The sequence below is a fragment of the Ascaphus truei genome, chromosome 2 (assembly GCF_040206685.1).
Source record: "Ascaphus truei isolate aAscTru1 chromosome 2, aAscTru1.hap1, whole genome shotgun sequence".
NCBI classification, from domain to species: domain Eukaryota; kingdom Metazoa; phylum Chordata; class Amphibia; order Anura; family Ascaphidae; genus Ascaphus; species Ascaphus truei.
The window spans coordinates 198,017,900-198,044,482 of NC_134484.1; the positions used below are offsets into that span (position 1 = coordinate 198,017,900).

The following is a 26,583-nucleotide window of genomic DNA, read 5'->3' on the forward strand; positions in this document are numbered from 1 at the left end:
TCTTGTCAATCGCTTGCTGGAGGAAATGCAGGGGAATGCCCGGGCGTACTTGGACGACCTGGCGGTCTTTAGTATCTCCTGGGCTTACCACTTTACTCATGTTGCTGCGGTCCTTGCCCGCATCCAGGAGGCCGGGCTCATGCTGAAGCTGGTCAAGTGCCAAATAGGGATGGCAGAGGTTGTATGCCTTGGGCACAAGGTAGACAGGGGGCATCTCAAGTCTGAGCCCACCAAGTTGGAAGCCATTGTTGGGTGGCCAGTTCCCAAGACCCAGAAACGGGTGCTAGCATTTCTGGGGACCGCCAGGTATTGCTGCAAGTTTGTACCCCACTACAGTGCCCTGGCCAAATCTCTGACCGACCTGACTGAAAAGCGGCTCCCTCACAGCTGCTTATGCTACAATCATGAAGGAGTGCTTGGCCCTAGCATGGGCCCTCCGGAAACCCCATCTATGTGTGTGCGCCTGCCCTTTCACGGTCATTACGGACCACAATCCCCTGTGCTGGTTGTAGTGGGTCTCAGAGGATAATGCCAAGCTTCTGCGGTGGAGTCTGGCCCTACAAGAGTATGAGTTCACTGTACAGCACAAGAAGGGGAGTGAGCATGCAATGCCGATGAACTTTCATGGCAGGACGATCCGGGACAGGCTAAGCTCAGATCTACAGGCGTCAATCTTGGAGATCAACCCATTGGGGTTGCTCACTGCTTAAGTGGGAAGGTGTGACGGTAGGGGTACATTTGGCTGCTTTGTATAAAGGTTAAGCCCACCATTAACCCTGCCTGTCAATAATATAATATGAAGTTATGTATACTGTATCCACGTTGGGCTGATGTGTTGTGTAGCCTGGTTCCAGCACTTCAGGGACAAGGGGTTAACTTTGTGTTTAGGATGGAATGTTGCAAGTTTCATGTAACTTTTTCCATGTAACAGAACCTATGTTGCATTTAACCCACCAATCATGGGGCCAAGTAACATTGGAGGCACCTGCCATTGACCCTCCCTTTGTGTATCCATTATATCACCATGGGGTTTAAAAGGTGGCAAAGGAGGCCCCAGTCAGTTCCAGTGCCAGTTTCAGTTCCAGTCATAAGTCCCAGAGTTCCTGGGTTCCTGTTGTGCCTGTTGCGGTTTCCGTTAATAACTGAAAATAACCTTCCGCTCACTCTTAGAAACTGCAGGCTATGGAAAAGTGAAGTACTTTAGAATGCCTCGGAGCTGGTAGGTTTAGAAAGGAACACTCTGTGCCAAATGGACAGTTAATAACTGAAAATAACCTTCCGCTCACTCTTAGATTTCAGTTAGCAGTGCTTTCTAGACCCTACATGACCGCATAAATGGGGAAAACTTCCTAACGGAGGTCCTGTAGGGTGTTCCCCAGTTCGGTGCATGTGTTTGTGTTGGACAGTTGTGGATATAATTTTCCAATAAATTCATTTTTATTAACTCTAGTACTGTCTGGCCAGTTGATCCCTAGTGCATTTGTCCTGGTCTCATGTGACACACTGTGCCACAGATCTCTGAAAAATCAGGATGAATTGAAAACCTTCGCGGAGTCTCTACAATATCGGTTGCTGAAAATTGGTGGAGTGTTCAGCGTAAGATTGGTTGCTTCATCTCTTCGGATCGCCAAAGCTATTTGGCAATCATATGATGCGCAATGGGAACATTTCAGCAATGCAAGTTCTGATACTTCTAGAGTAAGCACGGAAATAATCAAATACCAAGGTTTAAAGAAGGTTTTACTGTAGAATCGTCTGCATTCATTGAAAATGGAGGTCTGTTGTACAATGTTTTATTGGAGCTTTCTGAACGGTCTTTGGAATTACAAAGTCGAAAATGTACTTTGCATAAGGCTCGCTCAGAAATTAATGTTTTAGAATATCAGAGTGAAAAAAACAGACAAGTTCTACATCAAAGATAAAGAAGCGGTTGGAAAAATTAAGTTTAGTAATTTTTTACTTCATGTTGGTAAATTTCCCACCATCAACAGGAATCAATTTTTAAAATGTTTGATTAACAATATGAAATCCAGGCTATTTACTCCATCAGCAGTATGCAAAGACAAGTGTGAAACACTAATCGGACAATCTCACACCTTTGCATTGAAGATTGACCACAGAATTCGAATTTTACAGATGGTGACAATGAAATAGAAGAATTGGAAGAGAATTTTGGATTGCATGGAAGACATGCACTAAGAGCTTTCAGAGAATTTAAGGATAATACAGGAATTAAGATACACGACAATCTTAAAAAAAAAATAACTGAAGCAGTTAATTCAATACCGATTTGCACTGCAGTGTGGGAGGAGTTTTGGTGGAATTAATTTGTTCATGTTTCCACAATGTGCAAGTCTTAATGTGGAGCACCTGCAAAATACTTTTTATGAACTTGGTCGGGCCACCTCTTTCTCTCTCCAATCCAGAAGTTTATATTAAGTTTTGGCTTCTTCTGGGAAGGCGCCGTGCTGAAGAATCTGCATGTCGTAAAAAAGAAAAGGTGCGATGTAATGATTCCGAATTTAAAAGTTTTTAGACATTTTATAAGGTGAAAAAGAGGGATTGTAAGGTGATTGTACCCCAAAGGAAATTCACTTAAATGCACATCACTAATTAAGATATAACTTTTATTTTATTTACTTAAAACATATGTAACCCTTTTATCCCATCCCCCCTAAGTGATCTGGGGGGGTACTCTCCTTTACTGGTTACACAGGTGTATTGGTGTTGGAACTTTCTGGTAACAGGAGGGCTGAGGGCTCCGCGGTGGTGTGGGGAGAGCCGGGACAGGGACAGAGGGTGGGACAGGTTACCTTGTTCTGGTCATCTCTGGGTGGTGCAGCACCTCCAGCCAGTAGGGATCCTCTGGGGTCTTCAGAGGAGGGACCCCCACTGACACTCTTCACATACCAGAGACAGAGTTCCACACAGCAGTATCTTTCTGGAGTTTTATTTCAGCATCACAGTATCACAGCAGCACAGTATCATCAGTCCTGTCTCTCTAGCTCAGAGCCCTGGCTAGCATCATGTTCTTCTTGGCCCCCCTCCCTCCAACCCAGCCTGGGTGGAGGGAGAGAGAGAGTTCCTGTAATTACTCCTCTCACTCAGTAGATCACAGACTCAACTGACTCCTTAACCTACTGGCTAACTGACTAATTTAGGAGGTGTGTCTCAATTGGAACATCTCAGGGGAGTATCTCTAACTTTGAATCATTACAAGACAAAGCCGGATACAGATTGGCCCACACACAGCAGGGGGCGTTCCAACCAATATCCACCCCTTTGATTGACAAACCTCAGGTTGCAAGGCCTGCCCTTAAATATGGCTACATATTCAATGCTGAATACACATACAGGCCTTTTGAAGGAATTAACCTTTCCATTGCCTGTTCTAACAGGACTGACAGAGGAAAAGCCCCAGACAAAGAAGTAACTGCCGGGAGGCCATGTTACACATATATTACCTGGTGTATATGTAACTGTGTTAAAAGAAAATTAAATCAAGTAACAAATACACCAAAGTCACCTCTCATGCATAAATACTCCTACTCAATAGTAATGGTAGGGTACTGGGGACTAAATGGTGTAAACAGCCAGCGTGGAGTACCCACAAAATCTGTGAATAGCCCTGATGGTGTAATAATAGTGCAAACAGTGGAAATGGGATAACTAATGAACGTACAAATATCCCATAAAATTAAACGGTGCTGCCCGCATTACACTACCATAAATAGTGAATATAAGTATATTAATGCTGCAACAGGTAGCACTTGAGTCCACAAAGGGCAAAGATCTTTAGCACCCCTCTCACAGTGTAAATGTACTTGTAAAGTGCTAGCAGCCCCAGTACATCAAAGGGCTGCTAACAACAACAGTGCATCAGGGGGCACAGTGTGAACCTCCAATATTGCTGGTTAGAAAGCAAGTATGCTTCCCTCACTGTTAAAACGCACATGGACAATCCCCTAATAGTATATAGAGGCTATATCACTAATATACTGGCTGAAGAACACTGTATTAAAACAGCTCCATAACGGAGACTGATGACAACATTACGTGACCACCATCAGGGCTATTCACAGATTTTGTGGGTACTCCACCCTGGCTGTTTACACCATTTAGTCCCCAGTACCCTACCATTACTATTGAGTAGGAGTATTCATGCATGAGAGGTGACTTTGGTGTATTTTTTACTTGATTTAATTTTCTTTTAACACAGTTACTTATACACCCGGTAATATATGTTTTAAGTAAATAAAATAAAAGTTATATCTTAATTAGTGGTGTGCATTTAAGTGAATTTCCTTTGGGGTATAAACACCTTGTATTCCCTCTTTTTCACTGATTCACTTTTCAGTTCACAGTTTGCACCCATTTTATAATTACCAATTGGATTTATTGATGTATTATTTATCATTTCAATTAGTGTGGTTTAGTTGATCACTCCCTAATCTCCTTTTTCTGCATTGTATAGGGTATTTCAGTTTCGGTAATATTCTATTTTTTAAATGTTCTATTGAAAAATGTTTATACCTCTTTGTAAACTTAAAGCCATTTGGTTTTGTGCTGATAAGTGATAACAGATATTTGTTTTTATTTATTATTATTGATTTTTATAAGATTGATTTATTTTGTTTCAATATTTTTTTATTATTTTAAATGAATAAATGAACATCTTACTTATATGTATAATTTCGATAAAAGAACAATATATGTACCTTTACATTTTTAATATATCTGTCTCAGTAAAAACAATTATCTTCACCACAAATTTTATTTAATATTTTCTATATGTTCCATATCAATTTAATTTATATATATAAATCTCTTTGGATTCTTTTAATTACAAATTATTCTTATTTTTTATGTTATAACTTAGAAATGACAAAGAAAAAGGATAGATAAAGATGGAACCATAGAGGAACGAAGTGGGAAGGGGAGGGAGGTATGTATAAGGGCTAAAAGGAAAAATAGATCAGGGATAACAACCAACCAGGGTTAGGATTCTAGCTAAAGAACGAAGGCCACAGTTCCCAGATCTTATAAAATTGATCTAATTTTTTATTTAGTTGAGCTGAAAGCTTTTCCATTAATTTAACTTAATTCACTCTTTTAATTATTGTTTGTCTCTTATTTTGAATGTTTCACTTTTGAAATTATATGACAGTGGAGATCGGCCCAGGAGATTTTTTTGGGGGGGGAAGGGAGGTTAATAATATTTACGGATATAGCCATACCCCCAGTTCAAAAATCCTATTTCCAGCACTGGTGGTGAGTATAAGAAAATGTATATTCCATCTCTTAATCACACTGCCCCCCTCTTACTGACAGACCCCTTGCCATATTATGTTTGTGCATACTGTAATTGCTTTGTATGATGACCTAATTAAATGATATTGTGAGATATTAGAGTCTCATAGTCCTCAATGGACTCATCCCTAGCTATAAAAATAACTGGAAAAACAAAGATGCAGAGCCATTTTTTCATCAACTAATCTTTTCAAATACAATATGTAGTAAAAAAATTAATGTATATTGTTGGGGAAGGTGGTGTGCGAATGGCTTCTTAGTTGCCGTGTTTTATGGTCGATGTGGATAGCTAATGGGGAAGGTCAGTAAAGGGTATCACTTGGGCTCTTGTAATGGTGGTGAGGCAAAGGGTATCACTTGGGCTCTTGTAATGGTGGTAAGGAAAGATTGATGGTCCCTGGGTTCATTATATATGAGTTTAATGTATTATATGTATGTAATTAGTATACAGTGTAGATGTGATCCCCTTTTTCTTGCTCTGCACTGAAGCCATGTTCATTCATTGCAAGAGATGTAACATTATGGAACCAAAATATAGGAATGACACATCTATAACTGTGAAAAAACTATACTGTCAGAACTTTACAGTACATCTCAGTTCAGCTGTATTGCGTTTTAGAAAAGCAACTATTGCCACCTGAGGAACTTAAGAACTTTGGTACCTTGTTTAACTGCAAGATACAGTTCTGTCTTGTATTCAAGCACTGTATCCCAGTTTGGCTACCAGATGCAAAGTAGAAGCCATCATTGGAAAGAGTATTGGTGCACCAAGTTCATATGAAAGTTGAGCATAGTAAATAGTAATGTTTTGGTTTGACAGACTATTTATGATTTTTTTTTTTTTTTAACAAACTCTTGCTGTAGCCACAATGCAGAATGCATTTTACGTCAACATTTTTCAACGTTTACAAGTTTATTTGCTCTTCTCCATGCAAGTGTGTGTGTGTGCGTGCGTGCGTGCGTGCGTGAATGCATGCATGTGTGCATATAAGAAAGGTTAAAAGGGCTGCAAATACCTTTAAAATTATAGTGCCGTTTTTCTTGAATCTTTTTCTGAATCCACCAAGTAATTGTATCATTTAAATAAGTTTGAAGTATGTACATTAAATTGTAACTGTATATATTGTAGCTGTAGTGACGTTTCTATGAGTGACCCTTTTTTTTGTTTAATTATTGGGGAAGCTTCACTTGACTCATCTCTGTCCACGCAAAGTATCCTCTCCAAGAAAAATCTGGATTGTTTGAGGCTGTGAAAAAAAACTATTGTCTTTATGAATGCCTGATAAGATGAATCAGTTGAAGGAGCATGGGAATAATTTAAAAAAGATGAAAGTTCAGTTGCTGCTTTTTTGTCTTCACCAAAACTGTCTCCTGTGGGTGTAATTAGACACGAACACACTAGTGAGTTTAATGATTGAAAGTACAATAGTTAGAAAAGTAGGTCAAGCAGAAATGGCTACCCAATGTGTGTGTATTTTTGTGTGTGTGTGTGTGTGTGTGATATATATATATATATATATATATATATATATATATATATATATATATATATATATATATATATATATATATATATATAGCCCTGTTTCCTAGTGAACACAGACCGCTACCATATACTGTATAACCTGTAGGCTCACAGGGCCTAAGCTTCTGCCACGGAGAGCCTGGGGCACACGTAATACTAATGATACCTGATACTTGGTGCAGCGCCTCAACCTGCGATGGCTCCCACCAGAGGGAGAGTGGTTCCTCGCAGGACACTATGTATAACAATACACGCACACACAGCATATAACAACCGAATGACTTTACTTGTTGGCAAAAGCAGAGATATATTACGGGTATCCCTCCTGTGAGGTGACACTAAACTTCTGCGTCTCGCAGGACGCTTATCCCCTCGTCCAACGGGTGATCCCACCCCGTGTCCAGTTCCCCAATAACTTATGCCCCCACCCTCCAGTGAGGTAAAGAATATGTATGGGTGACTGCGCAGCCACTGTGTCCTGTGTAATGAAGGTATAGTTGGTGCACTTGTTGATTACCTGCCGGGCACTCCAGTGCCCGGGCCTGCCACGGATCTTCGCAAAGGGTCAGAGGCGCGGTGACTTCCAGCAATAGGCGTCCGGGGCGATCCCACCCAGACGGACGGTAGCAACAACGGCAGGGTCTGAGCCCAGACCTCCTGCAGAATACACACTGTCTCGCACGCGATCACTTGGCAGCACAATAAGGGAACCGGAACCTATCTAGGGCCAATCCCTATCTCTGCTGCACACTACCGGGGCTCAGGGCCTAACTGGGCGGGGGTATAAGGCCTAGGTAGGGGCTGAATGCCTCCCTACACCAGAGCTCCGTCTCCTTCCTCCTCCCGCTAACTCTGAGCAATGTGCGCACCCTCCGACCCCTATGGCCTCCTTCCACCCTGCTTTCCTACCACCCGATAGGTCCCCTGGCGTCACATGGTCCCGCGGGGGCTGCTGGGACTCGTAGTTCCCTATGCTCCCCTATGGGAGCTACTCCTCCTTCGCGGGCTTTGACTGCTATGCCCGCGCATGCGCGACCTCCTGCTCCACACCTTCTGCGCCTGCGCCAACTCCCAACATGGCGGCGCCCTAATACGCGGAACCTCCGATAACCGGAGCGTTCCCTGCTCTGCTACAATTACAATACAACACAGGCGCGCAAAGGAATCCCGGCTACATATATATATATATATTTATATATAAATATATAGCATAATTACCAGTCCATGAACCAATAAAAGAGACAGCATACAGCAAGGAGTAATCCAAAAGTGATGAATTAAAAACACACTGTTACACGAATGCCAACGTTTCGGTCCCACAGGGAGACCTTCCTCAGGGCCGTGCAACCATCAACTGTAAGTGACCCACATATATACCCCCACCATAAGTGCACATAAACCACATACACCAATCACCAACATACAATCCATATCAAAATGCTCCTCACCTGGTCATCTCCCAGCTCCACCCAACCTTCTGCAAGGAGTTCGTGTCTAACACTCCCCCAACGCAGGGGATTCAATCCTTTACTCAGAACGATCCGTTCTGACGTCACTGTCTGGCGTCTAATGCTGACAGTAGCAGGGGCGAGCAGAAGTGCTGTGAGCCGAGGAGCCAATACGGCAGACTCCACTATGAACTGAATCCGATCACAATGATTACCCTGGCAACTACAGACGCCAACCGACAGCATTGCGCATGCGTACTAGCACTGATAGGCCACTAGGGGCAACACTGTACTAACCAGCATAGCATAGTTGTGATACAAATAAAAATGTTTAAGCAACTAGCAGAGCTAGAGGTCAGAGCAGGAGATGTCAAGTAAACAAAGTAAAAAACACAGGTGAGGCTATACATTGATGCTGGACAAACAAACACAACAATAACAAGGAAAGTGAGGGTGTGCAAATGAAGTGAAGCTATGGTAAACATATGGGATCACTGATTATTAGGCAAGATGTTAAAAACCAAGAACACACACATACAAGTCAAGCAAATCGCCTGTATCACAGAATGCATCCCAATTTTAACTCCTCGTTAAGGCCACCAGGTGCCACCATCCGTAACTCAAAAATGAGTCTGGCCTCTTGTTGTAACAAGGTTTTGCCCCTGTCCCCTCCCCGTGCAGGTATCGGGACCTGGAGTATAGGCACCTAAGTGTAGCTAGGGAATGTCTCGCTTCTTTAAAATGTCTGGCAACCGCAAGACATTTCAGGTCCATGTCATCAGGCCCACTCGCTATGGATTTTCTGATTGTCGTACGATGCATAGCCATTCTTTCTTTGAGCATTCTCACGGTCTTGCCAATGTACAGGAGTCCACACGGGCATTTGATGTAATAAATCACAAATGTGTATTCACAATTAAGTGCTTGCTTGAGTTTGATGGATCTGCCAGTGTGGGGGTGATTATAACTCGATCCTAGCTGCATGAACTGGCAGTTTGTGCAGCCGTGGCAACGATATGACCCGGGTTTTTTAGCCAACCATGTTTTGGAGGTAGCATACTTTTCTATAGGATCTGAGCCAGTAACCATGTCCCCAATACTAGGCCCATGTCCAAAGCAGAACAATGGAGGTTCCTTAGCACACATACCCACTCTGTCATAGTTCTCCAGGATGCGCCAATTGTTACGGATACTTCGCTTAATTCCATTAGAAGCTGTGCTGAAAGTGCTGATGATGTTCATTCGGTTAGTAACCTGTCCAAGGGGTGCTGGTGTCAATAGAACACTCCTATCAATTTGTACAACCTTCTGCAACGCATAACGGATATCTTGAGTATCATAGCCTCTCTCTCGAAAGCGTGCAGCCATCTGTATGAGTGCCCTCTGCGTCTCATCTGGATCGGTGGTGATCCTCTTCACTCTTAAGAGCTGTGAATAGGGGAGACCCTTCTTAAGGGGAAGTGGGTGATGGCTAGTTGCACATAATAATGAATTCTTGTCTGTGATTTTCCGATAGTTCTTTGTGGCCAACATGCCATCAGATTTATATACTACAGTGTCCAAAAAAGCGATGTCATTGATGTTATAGTTAAGGGTAAACCGTATTGTGGATGGAATCCCATTCAGAGGCGTCACAAACGCCAGCAACTCTTCTTCACTGCCATCCCACAGAATGAACACATCATCGATGTAGCGAAGGTATTTCACAATGTGCTGTCCATAGGTCTCATCATGAATAATGTGCATACGCTCATATAGGTCCATAAAAAGATTTGCATAAGACGGCGCCATGTTCGAACCCATGGCGGTCCCTGTAAGCTGTAGGTAGTGATGTTTCTCGAATCTAAAGAAGTTTTTATGGAGAATAACCTCAATCAGTAGCATAAGGAATTCCACAGGTGGACCTTGCTGTACACCAAATTCTTCAAATTTCATACGAACTGCTTCCAAACCATCAATGTGGGGAATGTTAGTATAAAGACTGGATACATCCAATGTGACGAAGAAACAGTCTGTAGGATCCATGAAAAGGTCACTGATCTGTTTAATAAAGTCTGTTGTGTCTTTTATGTATGAGCCCATCTTAGCTACTAGTGGCTGCATATAAAAATCCACAAATTGTGAAAGGGGGTGGCATAAGGACCCCCGAGCTGAGATGATTGGTCTGCCTGGAGGCGTCACGCTGTTTTTGTGTATCTTCGGAAGGGTATACAGCACTGGCATCACCGGATAATCTTGAGTCAGGAATTTGCTTGTTTCCTCTGAAATCCAAGTGTTGTTAAGTCCAATTTGGATGATGCCATCAATCTCCCTTTTATACATTGCCATCGGATCACCAGGTAATCGTCTATAGTGTTGTTCCACTGAGTCCACTGAGAGCTGTTGCTCAATCTCTTGCTTGTAATAGAGATAGTTAAGGACAACGATCCCACTGCCCTTATCCGCAGCCCTCACAATGATCTCTCGATTATTACATAATGCTTTAAGTGCTGTTCGTTCATCCATGGATATATTGTGGAAACTGGTCTTTTGGTTCTTCAAGACATTGCGAGTGTCTTTGGTGAGTAAATTCATAAAGGTGGCAATGTTTGGATTGGTCGAGTGAGGATCGAAGGTGCTCTTCGGTTTAAAAGGGTTTGCATTGATGCCACTAGATGGATCAGACATGCCGCTCTTCGAAAAGATATCCTTCAATTTAAATGTGTGTGTAGTCTATACATGTCTACCTCCCATTTAAATGCATCCTGTGTGTGGGTGGGCACAAAGGATAGACCCTTCTGTAGGACACTTGTCTCCGCCGCAGTCAGGGACTGGTTCGAGAGATTGTAGATCACCGTCGACTGACCCTAAAAAAGGCTCCATTGAAGCACTGTCATGTGCATCGGATAGATCCGTGTCGCTGGTGGTATAACCCAGTTTGGCAGTGCCTCCACGTTTGGACCGTGACTGGTTTCGGCATTGCTGACCACTTCTGGCACCCTTCGTCTCACCCAACCCCAGCAGCCACCGGTACACATTCCGCTCTTTATAATCAGCAGTGACCTGACGTAGCTTCTCTTTCTTGAATTTAATCAAGTTGGCCCGATATAAGTCCACCGTTGTCTGTATTTTATCAATCCAGTCAGTGCCCCTATCTGCCCCAGAGTCTCATGATGTTTGGTGTCAATAAGGTCTATATCCCTCTTCAGCTTAGCGAGTTCCTTGCTGGATTGGTCAATGACCAATATCATCAAGTCAAAGGAGCACTTGTTTAAAATAGCAATCCACCGCTTGCAAAACTCCATATCACTCCTGCCTATGGTCGTTTTTTTTTCACCCTGAAACTCCTAGGCAGCATCCTCTCCTTGTGATAATGGGACAAGCTAACACCGTGCAGAAAAAAATCAACTTCACGTTTTTTTCAGTTTGATAAGTTCATTGAAAATGTCAACCGCTTTATCGGGCCCTTCAACAGATTCAAAAGACTCCGTGAAGCGGATTTTGGCCACCTCCGCATTGCTAAAGCCAGCTACATCCGAAAGTGAGGAAAAAATCCCAGTGATGTCCTCAAATAGTTCCATAGCACATATATACAATAACGTCACAAACAAATGATAGAAGATGATGAAAAATAGAGGGGCATCAATTCCATATAAACCACAGCTCAACTCTGCCAGGGATGAGAGGGATGATGTATATATACGTAGGTGCACAACTCATAAAATATAAATAGTTAACAGAGCCAGTCAGCACACTGATGCAGAGCAAAAGGCATATATATATGTAGCCCTCTTTCCTGCTGATATAGAGAGACTACTAGTGCTGTATGTACCTGCTGCCTCAGCGAGATCTGGGCCTCCGCTAACTGGGAGCCTGGGGTAACAATATGTTTTTGGCAGCGCCTCCACTTACCCAGGATCCCCAATAAGTAAGATTCCTCTAGGTAAGAATAATGATAACAAGCCACAACGTTGTAACCTTTTACTAGTAAGTGATTGCAAAACCTTAGCTTACACCTATCAAGAATAAAACACATATAATCATAGTACATGAATAGCTGATACTCAGTAGTTATACACCTGTGGCCTGGCCACTCTCCACGTTCGAGTAATGTCACTTCCCACCAGTGTGTGTACCCCACACCGTGTCCAATGTATAGACTCAGTCCCTTGGTCACTCAACCCAGTGTCCCCAAAGAACCCTCACCCAAGGCGGGATCAGCGCCTGAAGGTACCGGTGTTGGTGCATGTAGGAGGACATGTGCAGAGGTACACAATGGAGACTGTTGTAAGGTGAAATTATAACAAGGCTTTATTGTGCCTGTCGCTTTAAACAGCAAAAATTCAACATAAGCGAAATAGTGAGCCAACCAAAAAACCCTATCTCTGCTTTGGAGACTATCTATACATGTAGCTCAGCCCTCTCTGACTGGGTTGGTTAGCTAAGCTATTTACCAGCCCCAAATCATGGAGACATTTATCAATACACATACATAGATAATAGTCTTATACGAAAAAGTCTTATCTGTTAGCTGGGCTGCTGTAGGGGAAGCTTCTCTGCTCTCCTGGAACCGCACCCTTGTGTGCACAGAAAATGTCAGGCTCCAGGTTAGAATCTTGTCCTCTTTGTCTTGTGGTCAGCTTGTCGTTCAAGACATCTGCCCTTCCTTGGTTCAGCCCAGTTGTGGACTAAGGAATCTCTGCTCTGTCTCCAAGTTCAGCTCAGGTGTGAGCAAAGGAGTCTCTCTTCCTGTCTCAAAAGACAGGCTTTTCTAAGCCATCTAATCAGGCAGGTTGTGTTAGTTAATTGCCTACCAGCAGTTAACCACCACACTGCTGGATTAGAGGCACATTTGTGAACAGGGATAAGTCCCCTGTTACAGTGCACTTATTAAATACCTTCCGGCCACTCCAGCAGCCGGTAACAGACTTTGAAAAGGATCCGCCGATCCAGCGTAGTCTCTCACGAGTTTGGTAATGTCCAGCAGCTTGAGCCCAAACCACTGAACACACAGCAGCGCAGGAAGAACACTGTGTCCCTGTCTGCTAATACAGTAAGGGAATAGGATGTCTCTCTCTAGGGCTGTTCCCTGCAGTACCACAAGCTGGTGGTGACTCGGGGTCTGCACTGGGGCCTGAGGGGATATCTAGCCTACGCAGTTGGGTCACTGACCCCCTGCACACACACAACCTCTCCCCTTGCTCCTCCGTCACCCTCTGCTAGCGTGGTCTCTCCCCCACGCTTCCCTTTCCTCCTGCCAGCCAATCCTTCACTCCTATTCGCACCCTGGCATCATGTGGCTCTGCTGAGGCTCATGGGCATTGTAGTTTTACTTCAGAGCCTCCTGGTTATTGGCCAGCCGTTCGCGCACTTACAATGCGCATGCGCGAACTCTCTCCGTGCCTCCGGTCGCGCATGAGTATTGCGCAATACCAATTACAACATGGCGGCGCCCTGTGCTATCGGGCCACCACCTAACCTCCGGACGCTCCCTACACAGCACCCCCCGTGATTGCACCCTGCAGCGGAGGTACAGACGGAAACCAGAACACCCCTACATATATATATATATATATATATCTCTATATATATAGATATATATAGATATATAATACTGAGTTAAGTTATGGTGAGTAAAAAAAGTGACAACAACCCTCCACAGGAAAGCAAATATGCAAATATAACTGTATGCTCATCTGCATGTCTTAGGCAGGTCTGCAACCGCGCCTTTCCCCATTATCACCCAGCATACAGCAATTCCACTGCAGCAAGGGATTCTGGGAAATTACATGCAAATGAGCACACAGTGTCACTTTTTGCCTCAATAACCATTTTTAACATGGTTCCCTATAGGCTTAAGCTTGCTGCATGGTCACAGCTTTGAGCACAGCCAGGGTTAAGGTGCATACCCAGAAATATATAGATATATATATATCAGCAGTACACACTGCTAGTAAGCATGTCTGACAAACTTGCTTTCCATCATGTATCGTACATAAAAAATATAACGGATCAAATATTTAATCAACAAACTTCAATACAAAATCAAAATACTGCAATCCTTTAATTTCTTTATCCTTGTCCTCACTGCCTCTTCTTGTCTCTGACACACGTGTATTTCTGTGATTTCCTACTCTTGACTTCAATCTCCCCTCACTGTAATTCCTCTTGTTTTAAAATGTGTGTTTCCACCTAGTATTTTTTACTTTTCTTTCTTGGAAGCAGGGGGTTTCCAAAGCTAAGCCACATTAATTAAAGCTCCGGGGACCCCCGGCTTCCGAGAGACATACCTCTGTAGGTCATGCTGGTAGTAGCCCCGGTTGGGCAGGCTACAGTATATGGCAGTTTTAAAGGTCCCACGGGCCAATAGGTAGCTGCATCGTCTTCATTCATGGCTATTGGCCCACATGATGCTGGACTTTTAGACATGCATGACATACCGGCAGCACCTATCTAAGCATGTATTTCAGGACACAGGGAGTCCGCGGTGCTTACATTAACGCGGTTCCGCTCCGGAGACTCTCTGTTCCCCACCTAGGGGGAATTTTTTTTTTTTTCTTCAAGGAAATGCTCCTTTTATTTGGGTAACATTAGAGAAGAAAATATTTCAGAAAGGGGAGCTTAGTTCAAATTAGTGATGTGTGAAAACTTCGTTGAAGGTCGCAAACCATGCACAATTTTCCCTTTTTAAGTCGCGGAAAAAAATTGTGGCTGTCAGTTTGCAACTGGTTTGTCATGTTTTGTGAGAGAGACACATTTTGTAGTATACCCATTGACTTATATTCCTCCCAAAACACCCCTCCATACAACATGTGGAGACATACATGTGGAGACATACATGTGAACACACCTGAGATACCTTGGAAATATGCAAAGTATATTCAAATGATTGAAAACTCTCTCTCATCTCTCTCTCTCTCTCTCGGGTCTAGCCTACCTGACAGGTGATCAAACCCAACTGGAACCGATTGACTGAGACAGGTCAGATTTCTTAAAACCTGAACTATTAATACTGCTAGAATTATTTATATATATTTACGTTCCACCCCTGTCTCTCTTTCTCTCTCCATGCCAAGCCTCCTGAGTTTCCACACATTCCACCACTCCTTTCCCTCCTCCTACTGACGCTGACATGAAATGTTGGCAGAGGAAGGAAGGGCCGGCTTTATAGTAAGGGTAGAAGCCGTTAGATCTCAGGCGCAAATTAAATGTAAGTTTTGCCTCGTTTTCTTTCTGTTTTGATCAAGGCAGTTGAATGGGGTGGGGGGGAGATGTTCAGATTTTAACAATCATTTTCTCGAGTTAACACTGGCTTTCTTATAGGATAACAGTCATTTTAGAAAGTACTATAAGTGTTCTGGCTATACAAGTTTCCCAGTTGCAAACGTGGCGCTAAACCAGTGCAAGGAAAAAAAAATAGACCTTTATACGTCTGTGGATTAAGACAAAAATGGTGCACCAAATGAATAATAGAAACACATTCCTGTTAATGAGTTTCTTTCTTTTCATAGATCTGATGTAACTCACTGCAATTTGTTTTCCCTGCTTGCAGCTGCCTGAAATGTAATGTACTCGATAATTAAGTTTCTTAAATTTGAGGCAGATAAGCGCACAGACTGTAAGGTTTTATTACACTGAGAAAAGGGAGCGAATTGACTAGGAAAGCAGACATTGATACTTTCTGATATATATTATGTTACTTGTCTAAAGGAAAGACTCGCACGCAAAAGCAATTTTTATTTTTGTTTCTCCTTTTTTTTTTTAACAATATTTCAAACATCAATGTAATCAGCTTCCTTAGACCTTGTATATAGTAGGCGGGCGACTGAGCGCGTGGCGTCGTGCGTGCCTGCTGCACAGGCGATCCGTGGCCTGTGGGATCTGGAGGAGACACGACCAAAAGCAGCTGTGATTCACAGTTTGGAAGCGTGCCCTTGACGTCACGTGAGCGGTTCGCCCTCATTGGCTGAGCCGTGCACGTGACCCAGCCGTCGCGCGACAACATCACAATATTTTGTCTGATTAAAAATCATTCATATGTCCTTCCAGTACAGCTTTTATTTATTTGTTTGCTGTGTTAAATGAATGGATTTTTTTTTTTTTTGTGCACTATAATTCATTCTTATAATGTTGGGGGCACGTGCATTAAGTGCCGGTACGGATTATCCCATCCATTCTGGCGATTACTCCCATTCAAGTCACTTGATGCATGTGCCCCTTAGCAGCACCGCAGACAGCTTTTCCGGGGCCCAGGACTAACATTTCCACCGGGGCCCCCCAACCATGTGTCGGCGGCCTTGCGAGAACCCCCCCGTGTTTTCTCTTACACCCCCCGTTCTCACATACCTCTTCACTCTCACTCCCCCGTCACCATTTCCTTCCCCCTCTCTCTTACTCCCCCTCCTCTCCCACCCCCATGTATTTTTCTCCCCTCCCCACACTCAATATCCTTCCTCCCCAATATAAGCGCACGCACAGCGACACACACACACAGCGACACACACACAGTGACACACACAGTGACACACAGCCACATACAGTGACACAAACACACACACACAATAAGCCCCCCTCCCCAAATACACATATAAATAAACCCTCTCCCCCCTTGGGGTGGGTAAGGTGCCTGGGAGGGTGGTATAAAGGGGGCCTCGGGCATGTGGGCTTACATGGGCCCTTGGATGGGCTTACTGGAGCAGCATGGCCAGTACAAGGCAGAGACCAGCAGGCCCACAGAGGCCTGGGGAGGGAGGGATAGATGGGTGGTGCCGAGGGAAAGTGAGGGCCCTGCAGTCCTGCAGGAGGGATAGGGGTGACAACCAGGAAAGGGCAGGGCCCGGCTTGCCCACAGGAGGGGAGGGATAAATGGGAGGGGCCCAGGAAAGGGGAGTGCCCAGCTTGTCTGCAGGAGAAAAGGGAGGGGGCGGCAGGCAGCAGAGGGGTGGTTCTTCACAGAGTGGAAACAGTAGTGTTGCCAACAGGGAGGCCAGGAACCTTGACTGGGTGGATTGGGGACAGCAATCCCGGCTGCCTCCATCCTGCCCCCCCGTAGGCGGCCCTGCCCCTTAGACTCTTATGCAATAAGCTTTGAAGAAGCTGATCGCAGGGCGCCTAAGGCTAAGTCCCCGCTGGCGCTGAGCGCGCTCATGCTTGGAGAGCGCTCCAAGCATGAGCGTCGGGTGTCCTCCGATTAAGCAAGCGTGTGGGGGGGAGGGGGGGCGGTATTGCGGGCCAGCTGAGCGCACGTGGAAGTATAATTTTTTGTTTATGTAAGCGCCGATCGCGGCTGAGCGTGTGTGCCGCGCGCACCGCGTGAGCGGGGACTTACATATATCTATATATTTAAGTCTCCTTCGCAAGCGCCGCCCACTCAGCCTGATCAGTGCTAGCGGGGACTTAGCCTTAGAGCTTACTGAATACAGGTCTTTGAAATGTAACTAGTGGTGTTGTCATAATTACTTTACAAACAAAAGAAAAGCAGGACAACTGACAATTTCTATGTAGACACAAACAGTCATATTAAAGAGATAAATACAAATAGGAAAAAGACTACGCAGCTTTCAGTCACAATAGAAAAATTGAAAGTTACAAAAATACTTAAAAATCGTATGTTTCTTATTTCTATTTATTACTTGCATTTAATATTTTAAACATGTTCCTTGCATTGGTTCACTTTGATCTTAGAATGGATTGTCCCCTTAACACACCTCTTTGGTCAGATTCACTTTTTAACGAAGTGTTAACTGAAGTTAGCACATGCGTTAAGTTACGCTGTATTTACTACAGCAAATAATGTAAGGTTGCTCATATTATGTTGTTGCTGTTATTGGGAGTTGTTATTTTCTTCTCCCGGAATCTAAAACTGGGTACAAATGAGCAAATTAGGGCATAGAATCGTAGTCATCCCAGGGAAAATAACATTTGTTTCTGTTTTGATTAACGTGGTGTTATTTTTACCAATTTTAAATCTGGACCTGTACTTATTAACATTGTTTACAGTGCTTTATTTCCTAGAAACATTTTCAATAAATGATATTATTTACTGCTTCTACTGGAGGCACTTGACATACTGTAGAATAAGCTTAGCTTGAAAATCTTTTTCTAATCCTGGCAGTCACAAAAACATTATTAAATGTGATGTCTAAATTAATAATAAACCGATTATACTTCCTTTAACTGGTCTGAGAATAAATAATTACTGGTTTAACAAATTGTGAGAACCGTGTCCTATTTTTGCTTCTGAACTTTTTTGTACCAATATAATAATATAGAAAAGAATCTCTGCTAATACAAACATTGCGATTGAAAAGATGTTCTGCTGGAAATCACGTTGTGGGCTTTTGTTTTGCTTCTGTGTGGATCCCCATACTTGACCTTTCCTGTATAAATGCACTTTAGGTTGCCCCCCATAAAAATAACTTTGACTTCCTTCCTCATAAAAAATTAGGCTTCAGTCCCCTTGCACTTATAACAGGTCTTTGTATCATAAGTACAAGAGGAGGCTTGCAGGGCAAAAAAGACTTAATACCCCAGGGGGTTAGAGTTGGCTGGAGTAGCTGTGTGTATTAACCCTGGTTGCATATGTAACGGGTTTTCCCCCACCCAATCGCAGATTATAGGGTGGGTGCGGGGACCATACAGTGTTACCTGCGTGTGGTGCTTTACCTGTTGGCTCACAGGAGGGCTGAGCTTCCGCCACGGGGAACCTGGGGCACTATATTATACTAATGAGTAACCACTTACTCGGTGCAGCGCCTCCACCTGCGATGGCTCCCACCAGAGGGGGAGTGGTTCCCCCTACTGCATCTCTCACAACGCTAACTTGCGCCACGGCGGACGCCAACACTTTATGCGCCACGGCGGACGCTAACACTTTATGCGCCACGGCGGACGCTAACACTTTATGCGCCACGGCGGACGCTAACACTTTCACTGAATGATCCCACCCAGTGTCCGATAACCCCACCCAATGTCTCGCCCCACCCAGTCTGATACAGGTGTGTGACTGCGCAGCCACTATGTCTGGTGATAGGCCTTGTTGGTGCACTTGATGGTATGGGTTACCTGCCGAGCACTCCAGTGCCCGGACCTGCAACGGCTTCGCAAAGGGTCAAGGCGAACTCCTGCACGATATCCGGATCCATCACAGGATGATCCATCAGGGGCGATCCCACGATGATAATAGTCCAGCTCTCTCCCAGCAAGACAGGCAAAGTTCTTCGTTTCCTACTATCAAATAGCTAGTGGGCCAGAGTCCCTAACCCAGGGCCTGTCCCTACAACACTCCACTAGGGTGACTCAGGGCTATCTGGGGCCTAGGGGAATGCTGGCCTAGTGCAGGGAGTCACTGACTCCTGCACCCTACCTCCTTCCCCTAGCTGCTCCTGCCACCAACAGCCAACGTGCTGCAACCCGCGAAATGTATCTATTTCCTGCAAGCAGGGAGCTCCTGCAGCCCTATTGGCTCCCTGGCGTCATCGGGCCGCTCCAGAGGCTCATGGGACTTGAAGTCCCCTTACAGAGCCCTCCTCTCATTGGTGGCATTTCGCGCGCTTGTCTTGCACATGCGCGATCTAACCAGGGCCTCCCGTCGCATCGGCAGTCGGCGCATGCGCGAAGAACTGTCATGGCGGCGCCCTGCACCGGGAACCGCCGGGGCGCGCCTCGCAACCCGACCGCGGCCCTAGCAACCGGCCGCACGCGTCTCTGGCAACCGGCCGCAGCATGAAGAGCGCGCGTCACGCGCGCACATGCCCCCACACCTCCCCGCGAACGGCCGCATCTACTCCCGACCGCCGCACGGTGAGTACCCAGAGGGGGGCCCACAAGCAGAAGGGGGACCTGGCTACACATATCTAAGTTACATGCTCACTAGAGTGCTGTTTGTGACAGTTTATGGGGACAGATCTAGGGGGGATATTGTTCATCCGAGGGACCTTTGCAAAGTGGGCCAGCTTTAGAGCAGTGTATTAACCCTTGTCACGTATGCAGGTAACATGCTCACATGTGTGCCGTACGTGACAAATGGTTTAGGCACATGAATGCAGAAATCATGGCCTGTTTAAATAATATTTAATTGTGGCTTCCAGTGCCAGAGGAGTTATAAATGTGTTCTTTGCCATTTCTGTTCCACCAAAGGAGTTAAAAAAAAAAATTGGAATCCATGTTAAATTTTTCCTATGTAACGTATTATGTACAGAATTGATTGTTGAATGTATGCTGGTCTTGTTTGCTGATTGAACTGTGGCCTACTTTTATTTGTTCCTAATTCCCATGTCATTTACGTGGTTGAGGACTTCAGAGCTGTTTACATTTCCTGGGTTTAGCAAAAGCACAGGCTGGTTGAAAAGAAGAGAACTTTTCTAGATCTTAGATGAATTACTCATTTTAAAACAGCTACTGTACTGTACATGTTTGTGAATTACTGATGATCAGAGGTGATATTTTTGTGCTGTGAATTAGTGGACTTACTACCACGTCACCCTACCTGCTTGGCTATATGTTAGACCCAAGTTAGAAGAGTTGTTTTCTGTCTCAAGTGGTAAAGAAATAGAGATGTGCAACGTTTTTGCACGCCTATGCGAATGTTGCAAATTTCACCCTTTTTGGTTGGTCGTAAAAATTTGCTTTGATCCAAAAGTTTGCAATAAGTTCATTTAAACAACGAAAGGCAATGGTCCTCGCACGTTTGATGAATTTCAATTGGTATCACTTTCTAAATTCGATCGAACTTGAAATAAATCCTTTTAAAAAGTCACAGGGCTGCTACTTTAAAAAGCAGAATAGAAAATTTTGAACAATTTAGGCCATTTTGCAAGAACTTTTGCTGACAAAAGTAGATTGCATTTTTCACAGTTTTTTAAAAACTTTTTCTAATGTTTGATTTGAAACTTCAGCAAAGCACATTTCTGGTAAAAGTGCAATCCAACGTATTCAGCCAGTTGAATTCTTTAGGGGCCTCGGAAGGGTGAAGTCAAATTAGGGTGTTTTCTTTACATTTATCCCACCCAGTCCTCAGAGAACCAATATCTCTGGTGGGGAGGGAGGACTCTGGCTGTACCCGACACTTTTTGAACACACAAGGGGAAACCATACCTCTCCCACCCAATTATAACTTAAAAATAATTACATAAATGAGACTCCTTAAGCATGTCACTGAAATTCGAGCACTTTGGTGCTTGGAGGGATTGCCTGTTTAAAGCAGAAACCCCACTAAAAGCCTGTTTGAGTTTAACTCATATAATGTTAGCATCCTGCCCCCCCCTGAGCATGCCCTGCCTTTAAAAAAAAGAAGTAAATGTGTTTCTAGTGTTAAAAAAATGATTGTATTAATCTGTACAGTACAGTACCTTTTGATGCTATCATCGTAACCTTGCTTTATTTTAACCTCTGGACACTTACTATTACAAACGCTTTATATCTCCTAAACAAAGCATCAGATTTCCAAAATAAAAACGGCACACTGTAGGAAAGGGCAGCAATAGATGTCTTAAAGTAAATAAAATAATAATAATAAAATGGTGATCAGTGCGAGCTGCTGCTTTAAGGCGAATAGATAAGAAAAATGAATTGAATCAATAAAGTAAAGGATTAATTACAAAGTTCATCAGAGGTACTAAAAATCATTGCAGAAGTGCATTCAAACACATGAAAAAAAGATTCAAAATAAATAGCACCAAAGTCCATTTGTATCCTAAATAGTTCATTCAAAGGATTGTAAATCCAATTGTCTATTCAGTTACTGAGCTGGACCTTCAGAGCTGCTTTCACAGAAGAGCTTCCCACTTAAGAACCAAAGCACAGACAGGAGGGTATTACTGTATACAGTACCTGTATATGGTAGTACAGTACTGTATGTTTGCTGGCAGTTGGGGGTGAATACAAACTTAGATGCACTCACAAATGTACAATGTCACTGAACTCATATCAATAGCAAAGGATGAGGGTGTGATACCTTTCTTTTCTTGTTTCAGTAGTCCGCTTTGAAAGTGGGGACGGCAGAATTTGTACCCTACAAAAACAATGAAATATTTTAAAGGTGTAATCCCTGATAACCTATTTTGACCCACCTACGCTGTCACAAAACACCTTCTGGTGCTGGAAGACACCCTAGAACCCCATCAACCCAACGCCAACCCCTCCTGCGTGCATGCTGCTGCATGGCAGTGTTTGAGGGCCCACCAGGGCATTATAGTATGGCAAAGCATCGCTTCGTAAATATATATATATATATATATATATATATATATATATATATATATATATATATATATAAAAAAAGAACAAAGAGAAGCGCAGGCACCATAGTGTTATACTGTATAAAAAATAGAGTCCATTTAAAAAGATGTGGTCCCAAGGTATCGCACTTACAAGATTTAAAAACATGTAAGAGAATAATCTCTAAAGGGTTCGTCAGCTGGGTGGGAGGGGTCCAGTGTAAATACTCTGCCTGAGTAGGCTGCAGCTGTTGGAGCTCCTGACACACACCGCTGTGCTGTATAGATCAGCCTGATAATCCACATGCAGTATCAATCCTGATGACCCCTGAAGAAGTCACGTGGTAGTGACGAAACTAGTTGGGACAAGGTGGTGACGTCAGCGCGCGACGGAGAGAGGAGGTGCCTTCTGCCTGTGTGGAGCCCTGCTATTCATGCTGCACACGCGGCTAGCAGCCTGAATCTCCATTGACTGAAGGATTTATACTGCATGTGGAATATCAGGCTGATCTATACAGCACAGCGGTGTGTGTCAGGAGCTCCAACGGCTGCAACCTACTCAGGCAGAGTATTTACACTGGACCCCTCCCACCCAGCTGACGAACCCCTTAGAGATTATTCTCTTACATGCTTGTTGTTTTTTAAATCTTGTAAGTGCGATTCCTTCGGACCGCGTTTCTTATTAAATGGACTCTATTTTTTTATACAGTGTAACACTATGGTGCCTGCGCTTCTCTTTGTTCTTTTTATGTAGGTACTTTGTGGGTGGCTATACCACATCAAAGGAGCTGCATGAACCATTAGTGTCTGGGGTCTGGATACCACCCTAATTTTTACTATCCTCAGTGGACCTGATGGACTACACCTGTGTGAACTTTGAGTGACTTTTTTATGATTTATGAACACCACTTATAATTAGTTATAACACTAACAGCTATTAATAGCACTAGTCTAAATCACTATTATTATAATTAAGTATTCACCTAATTTTTATAGATTTAAGCACGCTAATATTCACACAATTAATTATTAAGGGTTACTGTTTGTGTGTTTATATATATATATATATATATAGTCACTTTTAAATAACCCTTGTTTTATGATGTACTGTAGCACTAATTTTATATCTACACATAATTTTTACATTTCTAAAGATCAAAAACAGGTGGCCGGCAGCCATTAAAATGGAGAGATTGTAATAATAATATCGTGGTGAATATATGTAAAAGTACTTTATTTTCCTATCTCTATGTGGCCCTTATTAAATATGCTGTGAAGTTGTCTTTCCTGTGTTAGAGATTATTTTAGTCCCATTTATTTGGATTATTCAATAGGTTCTGCGCTTGTTCCATTTTTCCGGCGATTTTCGGCATGACGCGCTCAGCAGTTGAGTATCTGGCGGTACAGAGAAGGGGGATGCCATGTCTGCGCATGCGCAGAACGGGGCACTGCAAGTCTGCGCATGCGCAGAACGGGGCACTGCAGAAGCCGAAAATTGCAAGTTGCGCTTTTCAGCAATTTTCGCTTTGTGGCAGCGCCAGGGAACGGAACCTGCCTTACGAGCAGGGCCCACCTGTATTGATTGAAATAGAGCCAACAATGCACACAGTACGTTACAAAATAGACAATAGAGTAGAGGGAAATAAAAAACAAGAAATGCAGCAAATTTAAGAAACACATTGAAGGAAAACCTTAACCAAAGAAAGACTTAACCAAAAATGTTGATTAAAAGGGCCTCTAACCCAATTCTTCAGTCACAATTTAGGTCTTTTAAATTCCCAGAGGGGGTGAAGCATCATATATAAAAATTTACATATATACTCACCACCTTTGTGAATTTCCCCACTTCTGGACGCCAAAACTGAAGGAAAACCGTATTCCTTCGCCTATGCTTCAGAACTGAGAGGAGCCTTTCCTCTGCCAAGAAAACTGAAGCCTTGTGACTGGATACACCATCTGCACCGTTTGCAGCAGACTTCCCCGGGATGCTTTCACGCCCTGCCACTGTTATCTTCGATCTTTGGTGAACTTACAGGCCTGGTAGATGAAAGAAATGAAACGTAACGCAAGCCAGGTTTCAAATCCTTTGTCTCAATTTATTACTCATAGGGTAATGACTTTTATACAGAAACAATAAGATATTAGTTAGAGGCGTAACATAGGTGTGTCTTGGTCGTAGCTTTGATTAGAGGCGTGATTTAGGGGCAGGACATATTAGTGGCATGATTTTTGGGACGTGTCACTCCCAATACAAGCAATGTCTGAATACATAGCTTATTCATTGTCTGTTATCAAAAGAGACCTTGAGTCTTTAGCAACTATATTACACTATTTTGCTTCTTGCATAGAACCAGTTTATTGTATTCTAACTAAAACAGCAGGAGACTGTCCCTACAAAAAGTATCTTAGCAATATCCTGAGCAGGAAGAAAGGAAATGCAATTTGGCAGAAACTGAGTGCATTTAGGAATTATATTTCAGCAAAAGGCTGACTACAGAATCTTAACTAGTTATGACCAGACAAAATGGAAGCTTAACACAAGTGCAGATTCTGGCCTGACATACTGGTCCTAACACACACATTGGGAATCCCTGCCACAGAGCACTTACAAGCTAAGTAAAGTTTGTGTTTTTACATCTTGACTAACAGTCACCCACATGAAAAACCTATTCTACTAGATTATTCACATACTACGCTTGCTTAACACTCTGGCTTGCAAAGAATACAAAAATGTTTTTCGCAGTTTGGACTTGCAAGAACTCTTTAATGAGATGCGCTCAATAAGAATTGTATTTATTTTTATTTATAAAAAATGTTTTACCAGGAAGTAATACATTGAGAGTTACCTCTTGTTACCTCTTGTTTTCAAGTATGTTGTCGGCACAGAGTTATAACAATGCATAGTTACTGTACTTTAAAAGAACAGGTTGTAAAGTCAATTCACAGACATTTCATGTGATGCACAATAAAGAGTAAATAGTTATTCTGTAAGGGGCACCACTGAAGAAAGGTCAGACATGTGTGTGAATTTTGGACCCAATAAACCACTTTTTGTGATTATCTCTTGTGCTGTGCCTATATATATATATATATATATATATATATATATATATATATATATATATATATATATATATATATATATACATACATACATACACACACACACACACACACACACACACACACACACACACACACACACACACACACACACATAGAAAGTCCAAACCATATGGTGTACAGTCCAAATGAATCCTATTATAGCTGGTGAAGAAAGGATCTCATGTCCATGAGGTGCAATATATGAAAAGAGAAAAAAAGAAACAAATTATGGTGCAGTATGCCAACAATGATAGCTGAAAACAGACAAACAAACTACTATCATTGTTGGCATACTGCACCATAATTTGTTTCTTTTTTTCTCTTTTCATATATTGCACCTCATGGACATGAGATCCTTTCTTCACCAGCTATAATAGGATTCATTTGGACTGTACACCATATGGTTTGGACTTTCTATATATTGTTTTGTGGCGCCGGTATTTTCTTTTTTCCTGTGTTCTCTCACTGACTGTACTGTCAGTTTTTACCTGGCTGCCAGTGATTATTTTAATAGTAATTATTTATTGTTAGCGCTGTTTACACCGTCTTTTTTTGATATACACACACATACAAACATACACACACACTTCATAGTTAAAAAGTGTAATTTCCTTCGTCTAAAACAAATTTCTACCCTGCATTTTTCCTTTTCTCCTTTTTGATCCTAACATCTCCATTCAGGAAAGGAGAAGTAGAACATTGAGCAAACATCTGTATCTTACTATTGTAGCTACCAGCGTTGCAATGCTAACACTTATTAGCAATGTTTTATTTAAAAAAAAAAAAACATTTTTTATATACCGTATTTGCCTGATTATAGGGTGACCCTGAATATAAGGCAACACCCTAATTTCAATAGTAGCTGGAAAGATAAAAGTTTACACACATACGTACACACGCGCTCACACACACACACACACGCTCACACACACACACACACACACACACACACACACTGTGTCTCACTGTCTCTCTCTCTGTCCTATGTCTCTATGTCTGG

General features: G+C 43.0%; 1 protein-coding gene across 7 annotated transcripts in view; it reads left to right on the top strand.

Moving 5' to 3' along the window:
- FARS2 (phenylalanyl-tRNA synthetase 2, mitochondrial) overlaps positions 1–26,583 on the top strand; it is a 507,148-nt gene that overhangs the window by 475,569 nt on the left and 4,996 nt on the right. Inside the window, exons 8-9 of one of the 7 annotated variants that reach the window (XR_012799135.1) lie at positions 15,195–15,243; positions 15,339–15,472. The exons of 5 other annotated variants lie outside the window; for them this stretch is intronic. Coding sequence is in view for 1 of the 2 variants with exons in the window: in XM_075585792.1 (XP_075441907.1) it covers positions 15,195–15,210 (16 nt within the window). In the remaining variant the exon portion in view is untranslated. The remainder of the gene's footprint in view (positions 1–15,194; positions 15,244–15,338; positions 15,473–26,583) is intronic. One more of the 7 variants, XM_075585792.1, reaches the window with a different exon arrangement.